This window comes from Vulpes vulpes, chromosome 1 (genome assembly GCF_048418805.1).
Source record: "Vulpes vulpes isolate BD-2025 chromosome 1, VulVul3, whole genome shotgun sequence".
Lineage (NCBI taxonomy): Eukaryota > Metazoa > Chordata > Mammalia > Carnivora > Canidae > Vulpes > Vulpes vulpes.
The window spans coordinates 131,444,605-131,466,195 of NC_132780.1; the positions used below are offsets into that span (position 1 = coordinate 131,444,605).

Genomic DNA, 21,591 nt, shown 5'->3' on the forward strand with positions numbered 1-21,591 from the left:
TCTCTCTCTGTGAGACTATCATAAATAAATAAAAATAAATTTAAAAAAAAAAAAAAAAAAAAAAAAAGCCCATAGGTTACATACTGAAGCTAACCATCCCCCCACCTTCCCATGTCTGGAACTTCCACATCCAGCACAGTAGGATAGGGCCAGAGAGGAAGCAAGAAACAGGAAGTGGCATTCTCCTTAAGCTGCCCCTTATGCATAATTTAGCATTATAACTTCTAGTTTTCTGTATCAAATCCTCATAGCACCTCTTAATTTCTAGTTTCAATTCACCACCAAGACCATACATAATAGAATGGTGAGCAGTTTATGTTAAAATTCTCCATCTGAAACATATTTATCCATAGCCCCATACTTTGCTCCAGGCCCAGGAACCCTGTGGGAGACACGACCTTAATTGACAATTGGAATTCAGACATCCGTAAACTGGCTAACATCCTGGGATCTGCAAAGATGGTTACAGATGCCCCTGAAAAAAATATGGGGGCGGGGGGGATAAAGTAAAGCCTGGCAGGATGGGGCAGGTGTATCAGAAGACTAGTGGGTAGAGTACAATACAATGTGGTATAAAAGAAGACAGTCAGTAAAGGCTTATCATCACTATGGGAAACTCCTGCAAAACAGTGTGTCTACTGGAAGATGGATCTTTTCTGCTGCCTGGAAGAGGAGAGGAGCCCTTGGGTCAGAGTCCAGAAGTGGCCAGGGTTCTGGGTGAAATAAAAGGGGAGTGAACAAAGGAGGCTAGCAACAGGATGGAGAAGATGATATGAATCGTTTAGAGTAAATCAACCCCACAGTACACCATCTTTATGCCTTATACCCCATGCTATAGGTTAGGGAAGTACCCTAACTTGGGGTACTTGGGGAGCAGAGCAAACATTATCTAGACCTGGCAGGCTCAGATACTGCAGTAACTACATCTACATTACAGGTCCAGGATATGTGCTCCTAGGGAATTGAAGATAGAGAAAAGGCCCTGGAGTCACAAAGAAGGCACCAGAGATGTCTAGCACACACGGTATTTATTGGTCCTTGGGATTACTCAGAAAGGATACTCTGTAGAGAGGAGTCACAGAAGAAACCAGGGCCTATAGACCATCCAGTGTGGGGACCAAATTGTGACCATACATCAAATTTCAACATTTATTAAGTACTTCCTATGTATCAGGCCCTTTGCAGGTGCTAAGTACTAGTAGGATCACAGACAGGAAGGAATTGGAGAGGTCTTTGGGGACATCAATCATTGGTGTTGAGGAGCACAGAGATTCAAAGGCACTGGAGCTTTAAAATAGATCTGATGCTGGGGATTCCCCTCTGTCCTCTTCTGTCACATATGGGTTGTCACCTGCAGTAGGATAAACACAGTGGGGTTGGGACTCTTGGGTTAGCATTACACGCTCTAACCCTTTACACCTGCCTCTTTTTTTCTTTCACTGGGTCCTCAGGAGCTGGTCTTCCCAGCAGATGTTGCTACTCCCAGAGAAGAATCAGTAAGAAGTCCAAGGGCACCCTAAGGAGATGTCATTTTGCTCTCCTGCTCTCCACAGTGCTCTGAAACTCCTGAGACAGTGAGGCCCAGCAGCTAGATGATGAGAGTCAACGGAGGTAGGAATTAGGCACAGTATATAAAGCTGCTCTTTAAAGGGGCACCAATAACTCTTCAGTACTGGCCCGGTGGATATTTACCTTAGTTGCCAGATTATAAACATCTAACATCATTAATTACTAACTCCTTCCTGAAATTTCTGCTCCCTTGGTTAGGTGATGAACTATTCTTCTAACACTCCTGCCTCTCTGCTTCTTTGAAGTTTCTTTGAACACTTTTCTTTCTTGCATTTTTTTAAGTAGACTCTGTGCTGGGCATGGAGCCAGTGTAGGCTTGAACTCATAACCCTGAGATCAAGATCTGAGCTGAGATCAAGAGTCAGACACTCAACCAACTGAGCCATCCAGGAACCCTCTTGCATTTTATATAATAAAAATAAGATAGGAGGTACTGATGCACAAATCGTGTGATGTCTAGCTTTCACTCATGTTGCATGTCCAGTGTGTCAGCAAGATAGCTCTGCTAATTATAGTTACTCAGGGAGCAAGGCTGACAGATCTTTGACACCTGTTCCCATAATTTCCCAAGCAGAGTGAAGGACCCTACTGAATCATACAATGGCTCTTAATTTAATGATCCCTCTTGGAAATAATGAATCACTTCTCACATTTCATTATCCAAAGCAAATCACATGGATAATTTCAAAAGAGTTGGAATCTTTGGAGGTAGAAAGTATTCCATAAGTAGACATTAAATAAATGATATATTACTCACTTATGCTAGACACATGTATTGAGAACCTACTATGTGTAAGGAAGTATGCTAGGTCTTGTGGGTAAAAGGAGCTTCTAGCTCCTAAAAGGTTTACAAATTATCCCTAAAGAGGGCCTCTGGGGTGTTAGCAATGTTCTTTTCCTTGACCTACGTACTAGTTACATGGGTGTTCACTTGATAATCATTGGCTGTACATTAATGTTTTGTGTATTTCTTACATATGTCTGCTAGTTCACAGTAAAATGGTTTAAAAGGAGAGGCAAAGAAGGATATTGGTAATTTGAGGCAAAAACTAGAAACCAATGAATCAAGTAGAAATAATGAGCTTTAATAATGGTTGGAATAAAGAATATTTAGATGAAAGTAGTGGGACTCCTGCAACTGAAGAATAATTAATAAACAAGAGCTCAGACTGAGAAATGCTCTCAAGGGCAGTATACGAAAGATTAAACAATTAAAGATTAAACAAAAGAAAAATGATAAGATATAAAGGATCAAAACTGACATCCTGACATCTTGATAATTAGATACCTAGAAAGTGGGGAAAATAGTAAAAGGAGATGAAATGTCTGAAACAAAGAATAGATTGCTAGGCTTTAAAGAAAGATGGAATGACTGACATAGTGCATTGATCAATTTTTAAAAAACATCTCTCTTTAAAAAGCACACATGTCTAGATGCATTATAAGAAAATTGTAAGAATGTCAAAGACAAAAAGAAAATTCTCAACACTTGCAGAGAGAGCAGTTCCACCTATAAAAGAACAAGAGCAGATCCATCTAGAAAAAAACAATCAAACTGGCATCATTCCTATCAACAGCAGCACTTAATGCCAATGGGATGTTACTTGCATAGAATTGAAGAAAAAGAACTTTCAATCCCAAAATGTATACCACAACAAATGGTCATTTTAATACAACATGAATAGTCTCAAACATTTCAACCTTAGATGCTTTACTATTCAAAAAACCACTTCTAAAAAATTTTTTGAGAAGCACCCCCTAAAAAAACAGAGGCACATCTAAGAGAGATGTGGAATAAAAGAAAGATCAAATAATTTTTTAAGTTTATTATTAAACTTAATAGAGGCTGAAGCAGAGGCTGAATTTAAAAAATATTAAAAAGCAGAGGCTGGATTTTTTTAAATAAGAAAAATGTATTTAAAACAAACCAAAGGGGATCCCTGGGTGGCGCAGCGGTTTGGCGCCTGCCTTTGGCCCAGGGCGCGATCCTGGAGACCCGGGATCGAATCCCACGTCGGGCTCCCGGTGCATGGAGCCTGCTTCTCCCTCTGCCTGTGTCTCTGCCTCTCTCTCTCTCTCTCTCTATCATAAATAAATTTAAAAAAAAAAATTAAAACAAACCAAAACTCCGGCAGCCCCGGTGGCTCAGCGGTTTAGCGCCACCTTCAGCCCAGGGCCTGACCTTGGAGATGCGGGATCAAGTCCCACGTTGGGTTCCCTGCATGGAGCCTGCTTCTCCCTCTGCCTCTCTCTCTCTCCCTCTCTCTCTCTCATGAATAAATAAAATCTTTTTAAAAAATAGCTTTAAAAAAATAGCTTTAAAACAAACCAAAACTAAAAATGTAGTTAGTATTAACATAATGGAGGTGCTAGGTAGTGATAATATGAGAAATTAAAGTATTACAAAGTTCTTGTCTCTTTTTGCAGGGCAGGATAAATAGAGGGATCTATCAGTGTTTTTTAATCAAAGTAATTAAGAGCATTAAGCTATTTTATGAGTATAATTAGAAAATACAACTGTTAAAGTAACAGAATTTGGCCTAGCCTTTAGGAACTGAGAGATGAGAAAAATGAACAAGAATAAAGTATATTAAATAAAGCATTTTAATATGATAGTACATTTTTAATCTAATAATACTTGCAATAAATCAAATGAGCTAAACAATTAATTAAAAAGAAGTGACTCTCAGGTTATATCTTCAACACAGTCTAATAAAATCAGATAGCATAAATGAATATCAAAAGGTTGAAAACCAAATAATGGAAAAAGAGATTTGAGGCAGGTAAGCAAAGATAACTGACATAACAAATTTCACATCTGCCAAAAAAAAAAAAAAAAATTAAAGGCAAGTGAAAAAACTAGAGCAAGAAACTATAATGAACACGAACATATATCCCCCTGAAAATAAAACCTTAAAATACAAGAGCAACAAATGACAGAAATATGCAGAGAAGAACTCTAACAATTGAAAATCTTAAAATTAAACTGCAGATTTTAACATATCCTCAAAAACTAAGAGCAGGAGCAGCCCTGGTGGCCCAGTGGTTTAGTGCCGCCTTCAGGGGTGTGATCCTGGAGACCCGGGATCGAGTTCCACGTCGGGCTCCCTGCATGGAGCCTGCTTCTCCCTCTGCCTGTGTCTCTGCCTCTCTCTGTGTGTCTTTCATGAATAAATAAATAAAATCTTAAAAAAAAAAAAAGAGAGTCATAAGCATCAAAGACACCAGCTTGGGAAGCAAAGAACACCTTCCCAACAGCCCCTGTCCTAATGTGGCAGCTAGGACATTTCAAATACAAGTCATTCTTCTCTTATACATGTCATTTTAGAACACAGAGAGGAACAAAAACCTTCCAAATCATCTTATGAGGCTGGTGCATCTTTATTTTCAGAGCCAGCTAAGGATATAGATTAATGTCAGTCATGTCACTGAATCCAACAATGTATTACAAGCATGATTCATTTCAATCTAATAAGATTACTAATACGAGGATAGTGTGAGAGCCTGACCGTTAGCTTATTTTATTGTAATGTAAGTGCCTGACATTAAGCTTTTGATTGCTGAGGTATTCATTTCAAAGATATCTATCAAAAGATACATATTGCCTGATATACAACTAGATAAAGAGTCAGGCTGCACCCTGCCCCGACGCAGTTCCCCTTTTAGAAAGCCTTGGGTGACCTAGATAACAGACCCTTTGAGTGACCCTGCTTTTCCCTTCCTATGCTTTTAATTCCAGCTCTTATGTTTTAAATTCACCAATAAAGAGTGACCTCATGAATTCCGAGGCACCTCTTCCTCAACCCCAATAATGGCAGATCCCGAGGTCTCTCCTGCCCCTCACAACTTCACTGTGTAGCTCTGGGCTTGCCCTGTACCCCCCAGGGCTGTGGGTAATAAATTAATAAATCTTGTTTATTTCAAAGTTCCCTGATGGTTGTTGCTAAGGAATGAACTGCAGTCATAAGAACCACAAGGGCCAGTTGGGCCCTAACATTGGCTCCTGTCTGAGAAGTGTCTGTGGGAGCTCACCACAAATAATAGGGACCCAGGTGAGTACCCCCAGGCATTCCTAGCTGATTGCATCACCATCATTAGGCTGGGACCACAAAATACCTAGGAATGCAGTGAAGTTTCAAGGTAAGAAAATCAATAATATGACCCTAGAAATCAGTAAACCAAAAAAGAACATTCATATTAATTTCAACTGAATTCAATAATTACATAAACAATTTGATCAATTTTACCACATGGTAAAGATTATAAACCAAAAACCTATAGCAAATATATTTATGGAGAAATTAAATGCATTCCCTTTGCAAAAGGTAGGATATCTTTTATAATTATAAATGTTTAATATTGGAGGTTCTAGACATCACTATGTTGTCATAGTTTCTTCTGTTGAAGAAAACCAAGATTATGAAGATTGTCAGGGAGAGATAAAATGGCTGCATATTAGATAAGACTGAGTCTCTGGAGCCCCAATACCTGAGTTCAAATCCAGACTCTGCCTTTCAAGTTGTGTGGCCTTGGACAGATTCCTTCACTCTTCTTCATGTCTGCTTCCCCCTCTGTATCATGGGGAAAGAATGGTACCAACTTCCAAAAATAAGTAAGTGAATACCTAATTTTAGTTTTTTCCAAATGAATGGCGGAAAAATGAAATGGCAGAGCCAGGCAGTAGGTTTGAGAGTGCTTTAATGGGGAGCGCTCCCCGGGGGAGGTTCCGTGACTTGGAGAGGTGGCCTGAGTCAGGGAAGTCGCTCTGGGGTTGGGGAGTGTGGGGGTTTTTAATCCTTATTGGTTCCGGGTCTGGATCCGGGTGGGTCCCTTGCCAAATTAGGCAAGGGAACACCGTGTCCCTAGGTGATTGACTGGGGGTGGGATAGTACAGACAATGGGGGGTGGGTCCCTGGCTGGAAAGTCCTGGATGGAAAGTTTCAGTTTCTCATCTAGGCTTCGATTTACTGGAGATGATGTGGTGGTCATGACCGCTTTGGCGGGAAGATGAGCCATTTTGACCCAATTTGAGATGTCCGCCATTTTGGGTGCCCCTGTCTCTCAGCCAGTCCAACACCTAAGAAATGTATAGAATGGTGCCTGGTAAATAGTAAGCACCTCAACTGATGTTCATTATAATTGTATTGTTTTCCTCTAGTTCGGTGATTTTGAAATGCAAAGTGCTCAAGAACCCATGTGGAAGTTCTTCTCTTTCTCATCTACCACCTGTACCATGCTGTCTCTTCCTTTGCACTGTGTCCTTAGTACTAGCTTTGGGATGACTCCCGGGGGCCTCTGGCAATGCTTTCAGGCCTCCTGGTCTTCAGGACAATGGCGCCAGTGATGATACCTGCCATGCCTGCTACCAGGCCCAGGGCACAGACCACAGTCTCCCTCGTCTTAGGCACCTGGATCAGCTCCTGGGCCTCTGGGGCACAAAGGAAAGAGTTAGAAGGTGGAGAGGGCAGGAGGTGGCTTCAGATGTAGGGGTATGAAGGGTTAGAAACCATGAGATCACCAGTGAGGTTTGGATAAAGTGACAATAAAACACACGAGATTAAGGAAAGCAGATGCTGCAGAGAGATGGATCCTGGAAATGAAGATGGTTGTCAGGAGAGCGTGGGCAAAGGGCGGGAGTTCCATACCCCAGTGCCGAAGGAGTGGCTGGTCCAGGCCCCAGTGCTCCACCTTGCAGTGATAGACGTCTTCAGGGCAGCCCAGATGGCTCAGCAATTTGGCGCTGCCTTTGGCCCAGGGCGTGATCCTGGAGACCCGGGATCAAGTCCCACGTCTGGCTCCCTGCATGGAGCCTGCTTCTCCCTCTGCCTGTGTCTGTGCCTCTCACACTCTCATGAATAAATAAATTAAAAAAACAAAACAACAACAACAAAAAAAACCTTGACATAGCCGTCTTCAGCCGTGGGAAGGAAGGTCAGGTAGTGGAACTTGTGGAATCTAAATTCGGTGCTGGGCAGGAAGATGGTCTCAGCTACACCTTCAGTGACCATCTGCCCATTGTGCAGCCATGTGACATTGAGCACAGGTGGGAAGAACTTGTCCACGTGGCAAATGAGGGTGTTGGGCTGTCCTAGCTCCACAGGCTCCTTGGGAAACATGGTCACCTCAGGTGGCTCTGAGAAGGGGCAGGACCTGGTAAGTCTGCTGCCTTTGGCTAAATCTCAAAGGTCCCCACCATCCTAGCCCCTGTATTCTCCAGGTTAGGGGCCACCTCTTTCATGCCCACCACCCCCACCCATGCCTCCCACATCAAACTCATAGCTTCTTATGCTCCCGACTGGCCTCCTCCAGCCCAACCTTGTTCTTGAGTGAGAAGAAAATTCCTCCTTTAATGACTTAAGCACCCAGCTTTGTGGACTGAATATTGCTCATTCATGAGGAGAGTTTCTTGAGCCTCCCATTCTCTATTCATTAGAGGGGCTCTCCCATCTCTGCAACTGGGTGGTAGAGAACTGAGCAAGAGGAAGCAGTACCATTTGTGACCCTAGTGTGGTTGGACTGTTGGATCAGGGTGTTCAAGTTCTTCTTTGCCATGATGATGTTAGCAATACCCCTCCAAGCATCAAAGTCGAAGGCGTGAATAAACCCTGGCAGACACCAGTCTCCTTCTTATCCAGGTCCACATAGAACTGTTCATCCTCATCAAACTCAAACACATACTCCCCAGAAGGTCTGTGTGTCTGGGCAAACCAGACATACCTTGACACATGGCCCTCTGCATGGAGAAGAAGCAGCAAGATTGGAGAACAGGTGATTATGCAGGAACGTCAACAGAATACAGGAATAACATGGACGAATAACACAGAAACTGAGAAAAGCAAAATAAAAGAAAAGAAATGGGAAGAAACAATGAGAGAAATGACTTATTGAAAATTCAGGTTGTTTCCCTTGTTCCTGAAAACTTAGGCATCCATCACTCCAGTACAATAATAATCACACTGAACCCAATAATAAGGTAATATTTATGGAGGACTTACTACATGTTTAATTTATTCTTTGCATCTTCACACCTCCATGTAAAGCATTCTTTTGCATATTAGGCAGCTCCAGAGGTTAAGTAACCAGCCCAAGGTAGCACAACTCCTGGTAGAAGCAAGGATTGAATCATCCTCCCCACCCACATGCACAATATCTCAGAATCCTTGTGGGACCAAACATATAAAATGAGTGATAAAGCCACATAGTGGGTTGGGAGAGAGGGAAGAGTGGAATAAAAATCTTTCAGAGTGGAAGTTTTTTTTTAATTGTGAAAGAAATGAAAAGATGTCCCCAGTCTTGGTACCATTTATAGACTTCCAGTTACTTTTTTAGCCTTAGAATAAAAATGGTGGATTATGTAATTTTGCCCACAACACCTTCATTTAAAGCATATTAAATTTTAAAGTATTATCCTTCACACAACATTCACAATTTTTTGTTACTTTGTGTTTTTAAAGGTAGTTACCACTGGAAATAAATGTTGCGTTCAAAATGCCTATGGGATAGAATCTTAGTTTTACTGACGTGTAAGAAGGAGCAAAAGATTGACAACAGAAAAAAACCTATTAGTATTACAGTAAAACAATAAAAATGAGGGAGTTTGGGGCTGAGAAAAGGAAAGGAAGTAACTCTACTGAATCAGATTCGCCCTGCAGCTCTAACACATGCAGAACCTACCCTCTCCTTGGATATTCTACTAACAGGATTCATTGTCTCACACAAATGCTTGGGGACTTCCACTGAATACAGTGGCTAGAAAATCACTCGCCTACAGAAAAGATGAGAGAAAAAGAAAAAAGAAAAAAACCTGAGTATAGACTTGGCTATACCTATGTAGCTTGTTCACCTCATGGTATCTCATTTTTATGGTTTTTGCGAATTCTTAAAACTAAAGGCCTGTGCATTGTGAAGCAAATTATATGCTTACAGATGTTCATTTTCATTCAATCAAAAAACCCTTTATTGTGAACTTTCATTCTCCTGGCACTCGCGATATAACTCAGAAGACATGGTCCTTGTCCTCAAGCTACTTAAAATCCAAAGAACAAGAGGACAAAGAAAAGACAATTAGTATACATGTGATTTTATCGCTACCGCGTTATCATAAGGTGTACACAGATGCTATCTGGGACCAAAAGGAGAGAATTAAAATGAGATTGAAGTAAGGCTTCCTAGAGATGTTCTTTATATGACGTTAGCAGTGCAGAAAAAGAAGGAGGTGGCATCTCTAGCAGGGGACGTAGGAGCAGATAGCCATGGGACTTTCTGGAGGACTGAGAATCCTTGGATTTGACTAGAGCTGAGAGGATGTGGAGGAGCCACGCTGGGACCTGCTTTGTGTGCTAATTGCAGGTGTTTGAATTTGAACAGTGGCTCCGGGGGAAAATCATTAAAGGATCTCAATCAAGAGGATAGCTAACATGATCAGATTTGTACTTGAAGGTGGCAGCTGTTAGGGAAGATGGATTGGAAGAGGCTTTTTGCAAAGAGACCAGTAGGATGCTTCAGTAGGCCAGTGGCAAGTGATGAGGGTGTGGATAGGGCAGTAACCTGGGGTAAGGAGAAGAGAGGATGGGCTTGAGTAGCAGTGAAGAGATGAGAAGCCACAGACATCAGTTAGTGCCATGGTAGAAGTAGGGATATGAAGGAACCCAGAATACCCAGGCAATGTGGAGAATTGTGGCATCAGTGATGGAAAAAGTAATGAAGGACAATGAAGTGAGAGAAGATAAAATGTTCTTTTGGGGACATAAATAGTTTGAATTTCTGGGGGATAAAGCAGAGTCAGTTTGAGAGCAGTTGAAATAACGGATGGATGCCAGGCTAGACTGGGCTAGTGACATAGACTAGGAGTCCTCATAGTAAGTGAAATAATAAACTTGGATTGGGTCCCCCAAGAAGTATATAAAGTCATCATAGCAGGGTCAGAGTGTGTGGTCCTGCACTCCAGCAAACGTTGACATTTTTTTTAAAAAAGGATGCTAGGGGCACCTGACTGACTCAGTCAGAAGAGCACAGGACTCTTGATCTCGGAATTGTGAGTTCGAGCCCCACATTGGGTGTCTTTTTTTTAAGACATTGAAAGAGGGAGGACTAACAAGTAGGAAGAAAACAAGAAGGAAGTATGTTCCTCAAAGACAAATAACAAGAGTAAAATTCCAAGAAGGAGGAAGTGGTCATGTTGCAAATATTACTAGTGACACAGGTAAGGTATACAGAGAGAAGTGACCATTGGTTGTGGATGTAAGGATGCCACTAGTGTCCACACTGAGAGCAGGATTAGAGATGTGAGGAGACAGAAGGGATAAGGCAGAGGGCTGAGGACCAAATGAAGCATGAGAAAGTAAAAAACAGGCATTGCAGACTCCAATTGCAAGAAGTTTACCTCTGAAACCTAAGAGCGACAGAGACAGACACTCTCCAGAGAATACAGAGCCATGACTCTTCGCACATTGGCACTGTGACGTGAGGTTCCTGAGACATCTCTCCAGGTTTCAGTCTTTTCATTTCAAGAATGAGAATAACAAATAGCCTCCTGAAAAGACCATTGTAAAATGAAATGAGATTGGGCCCTCGGTCAGTGTCCAATACATGGTGGTTCTTACTATCATCAGAAAAACAAAAAGCAAAAGACCTCACACAAGAGAAAAAAGAAGAAAGAAGAGAGACAGGAGAGAAAAACAGTACCTGCGGGCTACTAATATCCTTCTAGTCCCCACCAGAACACTCACCCTAATGGCCCCAGTTCCATGGGGGCTCAGCAGGGCAGCCAGGGCGATGGCTTGCAAGATCATAACCTGGATCTGGCTCCTTATGTCTTCCAGGTGCATCTGCAGGCCACTGCGAGCCGGGCAGCGAGGAGAGAAAGAGTCAGAGCAGTGCAGAGAGGAGCTCTGAGTCCAGGGCTCATTTCCCCATCCCGTGGAGGGAGAAGGTGTGGATGTGAAACAGCTCAATGGGGCTCAGCCAACCAGACACTGTTAGAAGGAAGGGGCATCTCTGATTGGGAAAGAAAATTATAGAACCGCTGGAAGAGGAGGTGGGAGAGCTGTCAGGACTGACATGGCCCAGAAACTTGTGTGGGATTTGGGAATAAGAGGAAGAAAAACTACAACAGAGACATTGTAACCATCTTTCTCCTCTCCTGGCTGACTCTGTTGGTGGAGCATGTGACTCTTAATCTCAGAGTCATGAGTTCAAACCCCACGTTGGGCATGGAGCCTACATAAAATTTAAAAAATTAAATCATCTTCCTCTTAATGAGATTGTTTTGAAATAGGCATTGAAGTTGATCTTGTATTTTTTTGAGTAGTAACTTCTCTGAATGGATAACTTTCTTGATTCTTTTTTTTTTTTAAGATTAATTTGAGAGAGAGAGAGAGAGAGAGAGAATGTGGGTGCACACATAATAGGAGGGGGGAGGCAGATGGAGACAATCACAGCAGACTCATCAGCTGAACATGGAGCCCAATTTAGGGGCTCAAACTCACACTCCTGAGATCATGACCTAAGCTGAAATCAAGAGTTGGACCCTTAATCCACTTGAGCCACCTAGGTGCCCCTTCATGTTTATTCTTAGTATTATGTTGGAATTCATTTGTTATCAAATGATACTATATTTACCATTTTATACCTTTGGTAATTTTACAGGAATTCTTTGATGTTCCCAGGCAAATAAACAGATGGCAAAAAACACTTCATCATTTCATTTCTAATTATTACTCTTTTATTTCTTCTTATACAGAACTTGGTGATATAAGTCTCTTTTATTTACATCTTCCTGTTGTTTGTTGCTTGGTTGTTTTTTCAGTAGGCTCCATTCCCAATGTGGGAATGGGCTCAAATTCACAAGCTTGAGATCAAGAGTCACATGCTCTACCGACTGAGCCAGCGAGGCACTGAATCTTTTTTTTTTTTTAATTAAAGGTTGCATTTTGTTGGGTTTTTAAAAGATTTTATATATTCATTTGACAGAGAGCACAAGCAGGGGGAGAAGCAGAGGGAGAGGAAGAAGCAGGCTCCCCACTAAGCAGGGAGCCTGTTTCGGGGCTCTATCCAAGGACCTTGGGATCAAGACCTGAGCCGAAGGCAGACATTTAGCCTACTGAGCCACCCAGGCACCCTCCTTAATCATTTTACGTTAATTCTGATGGTAGATCTTTCTCTGATATGCTGTTTTATTACAGAGGTTTTGAAACTACACTAAAAGGGTGTGGAACTGCAGAAAGTTCCACTGGTATTTATTGCTAAAATTATAGAATTTATATTGTTGGTTAACTAATACATTCCTTGGAAAAAGAATTTCTTGTGTTCCAAAGTAATCCTGCATTATAATAATTAACATTTCTTGATTCTTTACTCTGTACAGGCTTTCTTTTAAGAGAGTCACAAATTCTGAGTATCATCCCAATTAGATTTCCCAATAAACCAATGACATAATAATCTTCATTCTACAGAGAGCAAATAAGTCACAATGGATTTTTTTTTAAAAGTCTGGTAGTACCATATTCAGAATATATGCCACTGAAGGAAGGTAATGAAATGTTCTAGAATTGACAATGGTTTGCTTACACCTACATGTGACTCAGTTAAAAAGCTATCAATTGTACACATTGAGTGGATAAATTGTGTGGCATGTAAGTTATAACAAATAAAGCTGTTTAAAAGGAAAAAAAAAAAAAGTCTGGTAGTAGCAGAAAGGGGCTTCCTAAACCTGTGCCTGACCACTTTGCAATAATGCATCCCTGTACCTCATAGAAAACCTAAATTAAATAATTTTATATGCTTTTTTAAAAAGATTTTATTTATTCACGAGAGGCACACAGAGAAAGGCAGAGACACAGGCAGAGGGAGAAGCAGGCTCCATGCAGGGACCCCGATGTGGGACTCGATGCCGGGTCTCCAGGATCATACCCTGAGCCGAAGGCAGACGCTCAACCGCTGAGCCACCCAGGTGTCCCTAATTTTATGTGCTTTTATTCAATTCACAACACTTTATTTAAGTACTTAATATATTTGTTCAAAATTATATTCGTTTATTATTGTCTTTCTTAGGTTGTATGTTCTGGGGGAGTAAACTTACCTAATTTCAGGAACTCTCTGTATAGTTTGTTAGGACTATTTGGTGTTTAAAAGTTAACAAAAATATGTACAGATGTTGAATTAAAAAAAAAAGGATGGTTCTTGATAACTTCATTGATCTACTCAAAACTCTCAGACCTGAACATTTCTAAAGCATTCTATGTGTATGCTTCCATTTCACCCTCACAGAATTACTGATGTGCAGGTGCTTACCATCTGTTTCAAAAATGAAGAAACTGTGGCCCAGAAAGGACACGTAATTTGTGTTATGTTGTACACCTACTTCCATGCCTTATCTGGTATTAAAACCCTGAGACTTCAGTCCATATCCTTTCTACTCTGAGGTCTACAGAATCCCTGAGAGGAAAAGTTACACACCACACATATTGCATGACTGCTTTTACAAGTACCAGGACTAATTCTGAGTTCTGGAACAGACAGTCCAATCTCCTTAAATCATTAACACACTGCTTAGGACTTGCTCTGTCCCAAAATATGTCTGTGCAAGGGGGATGGCAGTCACTGTGGAGAGGGAATGGCATTCCTTGAGATCTGTTCCTACGGAGGAAAATATATAAGACAATCAAGCCTTATGACTCACCGGGTTGCTCAAAATGAGGATCCCTTTCCTTGTACCGTCTTCAGTGAATCTTAACACCTTAAAGAATCATGTGCTTTACAACAAACTTCTCTGGTGACAATTTGGTTCCTTCTTTAAAAATTTGACCACACCCAGGAGATATAGAAGGCTGTCCAGGCTTACTGTCTCTGATACATTAGGAGCGGCGTCCATGGAGTGAGAGCCTTTCCCAGGCTCCAGGATGGTGATCACTGGGGTCCCAGGGATGGCAGCTCTCATGATGTCCTTGGTGATGCTGAGCTCCCCTTTCAGAGAGCAAAGACACGCTTCAGATTCAGAGCAAAGACACGCCAGGTAAGTGCAGAGCTGCTGCTCTTAAAGGATCCAATTCAGGGGAATGAACTTAGGGGGTTTTCCATGTGGGAAAAGAGAAAGTCTGAGAAAGACTTTGGGGCCCTGACATCGTGCAAGGGCTACTATTCTCACCAGAAAGAAAAGAAGATCAGGGTGTGCCTGTGATGGGGACAATGGTACCAGGCGGTCTGAAGTGATTTTGGAGGGACAAGGTTCTCACAAAGGGGTCATCAAAATGACATTTCAACACCCATCAAAGATCAGAAAGGGGAAATTATGGTTAGCCTGCATTGTCCAAGAACTGAAAATAACTCTGTAGAATCAGTGCTCCAGGTAGGGGCCCCTTGCATAGAACCAGGCAGGAACCCTCACTGGAACCAGTGAGGAACCAGTGATGGCCAGAGCAGCAAAGGAGGGTGATGAGGACCAGCTTTGATTAAGAGAACAGGACACCAGTTGCAGCTGACTGTCCCTCACATCAGGAATTGGATCAGGGCACATCAGGACAGGGCCAGAAGAGAGGTGAAAAACAGGAGATGGCCTCTTCTATTCCAATTTACCACTGAGAAGACCATTTGTGATAGAACAGTGAATTCATTTATGTTAAAATTTCCCAGACTTTCCTTATTCCCACGTAGAAAGCTAGCCCCGCTTCCTCCTGAGAATCAGGTATTCTTGGGCTCTGTCCTCAATTTCCAGGAATAATAGCATTTAAAACTCCCAAATTCATCTGTTCAAACTCCATCCCAATGTACCCATTTCTCAAGTGGTGAAGGGAAAATTTTGGACATTTATGACTCAGATGGGCAGAGAGTTGGGCAGGGCAGCTCAGCTGTGTGCTTGTGCCTGCCATGAGAAAAGAAATGGAGAAGCGAGAGTTCTAGGTGGCCAGAGGAACTGTGGAAGTAGCTGGTGAGAAGGGACAGTGTCCCACAGGAGGTGAGAAGAAAGGCAACACTGTTCTGGGGAGCAGAGGCAGTGGTGAATGCTGATATGAGTACCTTGGAAATCAGGGCTGGGATCTCCTTTGGAGTGCATAATGAGAAGTGTGGTGGGTGGTGGGAGGGATGTGGTGAGATGGAGAAGCCTGTGGGTTCAGATTTAAGAGGAATGAATGGAGCCTCATTGCCTTGTGAGAGAGACTGCTGTAAGGAGGGAGCAGATGAACCAGGAGCTCTCTGCAGTTTTGATGCTGAGGAACTCATTCCACTGAGAGAAATGTGGAGTTCAGGAAATTTGGACCCATGGGTTGGGCACATTCCTCCACTTCCCTCCTATGCCTCCAACTCCTCATGATTTCTTCAACTTCCAATAGAGCTGCATTAAAAAGAGACAATAGGGAGAAGCTGGCTTAATAGGGCCTGGTGATACCGAAATTGTTGAGAAAATACTAGCGACTATTGGGTTATGAAGAAAATTGTGGAGAAAGGAAGCATCCAACTCATGGATGAAACAGATCTATAGCTCTAACAACTGCTTGAAACATCCTTTGTTCATGACATTTACCATCCTGGCATTTAAGCCCTAAGACTCTATCCTATCACACACCTGGGCAGCGGAAGACACCTATGGATTTAATTTTTTGTTTACTCCATTTCTTCTGTCTCCCTTTCCCAGGTGAAAGAAGAAATGGAAAGAAACTATTAAGTTAATAAACTCAGTATTAGGTTAATAAAAGCTCCTTTTGAAGCATTAATATTGTGCCTCAAAAGGCAGTCCATTTGAGCCATTCAGAATAAACCAGGGCTCTATCCTTTGTGTTTCTCTGTCTCCACATAATCTAACTCCCTGAGCTCAACTCTGAAATGGTGGGATGAGCCTTGTGTTGACATACTCTTCAAACATCCTTCACTTCTGCCACTGTGCAGCATTGCCCTCATTTCTGTGGTCTGGGGAGTTGTGTGATAAATTCATTCTGGATTTTCCATTTATGACACACTTTAAATCACATAGAGAAGCTTTAATTTAAAGACTCCTTCAACAGACAATTTGGACTCCTCATTAGATTCCAGGCAGCTAGCAATTTATAATCAATTCTTTGCTGGCCAGCACTACCCTGATAACAAAATCAGACAAAGACAATCTTAGAAAAGAAAACTGCAGGCTAATGTCCATAAGGAATATATATTCAAGATTCTCAAAAGAGTACAAGCAAACCAAATTCAACAGCATATTAAAGGAATTATACACCATGACTAAGTGGGATTTATCCCTGGGATGCAAAAATAGTTGAACATAAGCAAATCAATCAATGCAATATACCACATTAACAAGATGAAAGGGAAAAACAGTACATCATTGTCTCAATAGACACAGAAAAAGCATTTGACATTCATTCATGATTAAACTCTCAGCAAAATAAGTATAGAGGGAACTTAGCCTCAACACAATAAAGGTCATATATGAAAAGCCCACAGCCCATCTTATCAATGGGGGAAAACAGAGAGCTTTCCAAGATCTGGTTCAAGCCAAGGATGCCCACTCTTGGCTCTTCTTTTCAGCATAATTATGGAAGTCCTAGCCAGAGCAATTAGGCAAGAAAAAGACATAAAATATATCCAAATCAGAAAATGAGAAGTAGAATGATCCCTGTTTGTAGATAACATGCTTGTATAGACAAAAAACCCTGAAGACTCGACAAAAAAACTATTAGAACTTATCAACAAATCCAGTAAAGTTGCAGGATATGAAATCAAAATAAAAACATCAGTCACCTTTCTGATGAGCTATCCAAATAGAAGCTAAGAAAACAATCACACTCACAATAGCAACAAAAGTATAAAATACTCAGGAATAAACTTAACCAAAGACGTGAAAGATTTGTACACTGGAAGTTATAAAACACTGGTAAAAGAAATCAAAGAAGACACAGATAAATGAAAAGACATCCATGTTCATGGACTAGAGGAATGTTCATACTACCCAAAGTTATCTAGAGGTTCCATGCCGTCCTTTTCAAAGTCCCAATGGTATTCTTTATGGAAATAGAGCAAGACAACTCTAAAATTCATATGGAATCACAAAAGACCCTGGATGATCAAAACAATCCTAAGCAAGAAGAACAAAGCATCACATTTCCTGATTTCAAAATATATTACAATGCTACAGTGATCAAAACAGTATGACACTGGCATAAATGCAGGCATATGGAGAACAAGTGGAATATAATAGAAAGCCCAAAAATAAATCCACACATCTACAGTCAACTGATACTCAACAAGAGTACCAAGAACAGGGGCACTGGGGTGGCTCAGTTGGTGAAGCGTCTGCCTTTGGCTCAGGGTCATGATCCCAGGGTCCTGGGATCAAGCCCTGCATTGGGCTCCCTGCTCCGTGGAGAGTCTGCTTCTCCCTCTGCTCATGTTCTGTCTCTCAGATAAACAAATAAAATCTTTTTTTAAAGAGTGCCAAGAACATACAATAGGGAAAATATAGTCTTCAATAAATGATATTGAGAAAATTGGATATCCACATGCAAAATAATAGAATAGGACTCTTATCTCATACCATATGTAAAAATCAACTCAAAATTGATTAAAAACTTAAATGTAAAATCCAAAATTATAAAACCCCTGGAAGAAAACATAGAGGAAAACCCTCTTAACACTGGTCTGAGTGATGATTTTTATGGAAACAACATCAAAAGCACAGACAACAAGCAAAAACAGACAAATTGCATTAAGCTAAAAAGTTTTGCACAGGAAAAGAAACAATTAATATAGTGAAAGAGCAGGGATCCCTGGGTGGCGCAGCGGTTTAGCGCCTGCCTTTGGCCCGGGGCGCGATCCTGGAGACCTGGGATCGAATCCCACGTCGGGCTCCCGGTGCATGGAGCCTGCTTCTCCCTCTGCCTATGTCTCTGCTTCTCTCTCTCTCACTGTGTGCCTATCATAAATAAAATAAAATAATTAAAATAAATAAATAAAAAAATATATAGTGAAAGAGCAACCTATGGAATGGGAGAAAATATTTGCAAATCATGTGTCTGATAAGAGGTTAATATTCAAAATATAGGAGCTCATGTAACTCAATAGAAAAACAAACAAACAAACAAAAAACCGATTTTAAAAAAAAACAGCAAAGGAGCTGAATAGACATTTCTCCAAAGAAGACATACGGTTGGCCAACATGTATATGAAAAAGTGCTCAACTTTACTAATTATCAGGGAAATACAAGTTAAAGCCACAATGAGACATCATCTCACACCTGTTAGAATGGTTAATACCAAAAGACAGAAGATTAATGATGCTAGGATGTGAAGAAAAGAGAACCCAATACACCGCTGGTGGGGATGTAAGCAGGCACAGCTACTATGGAAAACAGTATGGAGGTTCCTCAAAAAATTAAAAATAGAACTACCATATAATCCAGCAATCTCACTTCTGGGTATATATCCAAGAGAAATGAAATCTGGATTTTGAAGAGATATCTGTACTTCCATGCTCATTTCAGTATTATTCTCATAGCCAATATATGGGCACAACTTAAATGTCCAAGGATAAATGAATGAATAAAGAAAATATCATGTATATATACACCATGCAATACTCTTCAGCCATTTGCAACAACATGGATGAACCTGTAAGACATTATGCTCAGTGAAATTAGCCAGCTGTAGAAAAACAAATACTGCATGGTCTTTTTTTTTAATTTTTTATTTTTATTTATTTATGATAGTCACACAAACACACAGAGAGAGAGAAAGAGAGAGAGGCAGAGACATAGACAGAGGGAGAAGCAGGCTCCATGTACCGGGAGCCCGACGTGGGATTCGATCCTGGGTCTCCAGGATCGCGCCCTGGGCCAAAGGCAGGCGCTAAACCGCTGCGTCACCCAGGGATCCCTGCATGGTCTTAAGTAAGATATGTGAGATACATAGAAATGGTTACTGGGGGCTGGGGGAGGTGAAGATGGGGAGATATTTTTCAAGGAGTACTATATTTCAGTTATGCAAAATGAAAAAGTTCTTGAGAACTGTGTACAGCAATGCGACTATAGTTGACAATATTGTATACTTGAAATTTAAGAGGGTAAATCTTAGCAGTTCACAACATAAAAAAAGAGAGAGAAGGGATCCCTGGGTGGCGCAGCGGTTTGGCGCCTGCCTTTGGCCCAGGGCGCGATCCTGGAGACCCGGGATCGAATCCCACGTCGGGCTCCCGGTGCATGGAGCCTGCTTCTCCCTCTGCCTGTGTCTCTGCCTCTCTCTCTATCTCTCTGTGACTATCATAAATAAATAAAAAAATTAAAAAAAAAAAAAGAGAGAGAAAGGCAATTGGTAACTGTATGAGATGATGAATATGTCGATTGCCTTGTGAATATTTCACAATGTACACATATATCAGACCATCAGTTTTTACACCTTAAATATATATATGATTTTTTATTATCAAATACATGTCAATAAAGCTGAAAACATATTTTGTTTGGGTTTTTTAAGATTTTATTTATTTATTCATGAGAGACAGAGAGGCAGAGACACAGGCAGAGGGAGAAGCAGGCTCCATGCAGGGAGCCCGAGGTGGGACTCGATCCCGAGTCTCTGGGATCATGCCCTGGGCCAAAGGCGGCACTAAGCCGCTGAGCCACCAGGGCTGCCCATGGAAACATATTTTAAAAACAAAATCAACTCTCTGCTCATTCTCTGACTCATAAGTATTTACTAAGGCTTAGATTAGGTGCTGTTCTACAAGTATGATTAAAAGATTAACTTACTTTAAAATGTTCAAGTGTAAAGAGTAGGACAGGAGACAGGGAAGAAATCACACTGCCTGAGTTATCACATTGTGATAAGATTCTAAAACACACAGAGAATGTATCCCCCATTCTAATGGGTTTCCTACATAGTTTTGTTCCTATACATGCTTTCAAAATATGTATTTCTCGCATGCTTATATTTTTAACATTCCTACACAATGTTATAAAGTATATTGTTTTCTCTTTTTTTGTCCCTCAGTATAAAGCTTTTAAGATCTGACAAAGGAGAGAAGAGTACAATCATTTTGATTTCTTCTAATGGTGAGATGATATTCCATGGTGCTTGGGCACCTGGGTGGCCGAGTCCTTTGAGTGGCCAGACTCTCGATTTCAGCTCAGGTCATGATCTCAGGGACGTGAGATCCAGCCTGGCGCCAGCTCCATGCTTAGCAGAGTCTGTCTGGGATTCTCTCTCCCTCCCCCTGTGTCCTCCCCCTGTTCATGCTTTCTCTCTAAATAAATAAATAATACCTTTAAAAAAAATTCCATGGTGCACATCGACAACAGTTTAGGTTTGCTGTCCCAGGGATGATCACACCAACTGATTTCTGCCAACTCCTCCAAATAATGCCACAGCCAGCAGCAGCCCCTACCTGTCCCGTTTCAGACCCAGGTGAACATTCAATGTCTAACAAGTTACGGGGTGCTGGGTCTATGGCACACATCTCCAATGTAACCAAGTGTCTTCTGGGTGCTATTCTGACCTTGGAGGCGGGCCGGGGTGAAGGCGGTGCTTTCTCCATCTGACGCTTTCTCCATACCCCCCAGGCACCAGTACAAACTAAGAGTGTTTTGAGTCTAATAGATCTGGCTCATTTCTTTCTGAATTTGCAATTCTCTTTCCACTGGTGAGCTGCAGTCTGCCTTGCAGGTTTCTACTCCTATAAGTTCCCATTCCTACTCCTTACCCACTTCTCTATCAGTCTTTTTATTTTGCTTGTTTCTTAGGAGTTGCTTATATATTTTAGATACTAATCCCATGTCAATTCTAGACATTGCTTGTGTATATCTAGTCCTTGTCTATTAACTCCTTAGTGGGGCCCTTTGTATAATAGAAGCATTGGATTTTAATGTAATTTATTTCATTATCTTTTTGCCTTGTGATTTATGTTTGCTTAAGAAATGCTTCCACGGGGTCAGCCCTGGTGGAGCAGCGGTTGGCGCAGCGGTTGGCGCAGCTTGCAGCCTAGGGCGTGATCCTGGAGACCCTGGATCGAGTCCCACATCGGGCTCCCTGCATGGAGCCTGCTTC

The 21,591-nt window shown here is 41.5% G+C and overlaps 1 protein-coding gene across 1 annotated transcript; it reads right to left on the bottom strand.

The window, feature by feature from the left end:
• Positions 1 to 6,836: 6,836 nt before the first annotated feature.
• On the bottom strand, positions 6,837 to 21,098 carry LOC112914136 (RLA class II histocompatibility antigen, DP alpha-1 chain-like). Its single transcript, XM_072748724.1, is given in 7 exon segments — positions 6,837 to 6,997; positions 7,215 to 7,274; positions 7,478 to 7,702; positions 8,061 to 8,189; positions 8,192 to 8,302; positions 14,335 to 14,532; positions 21,044 to 21,098. Coding segments are annotated over 7 exon segments (939 nt in total).
• Between the last annotated feature and the right edge of the window lie 493 nt (positions 21,099 to 21,591).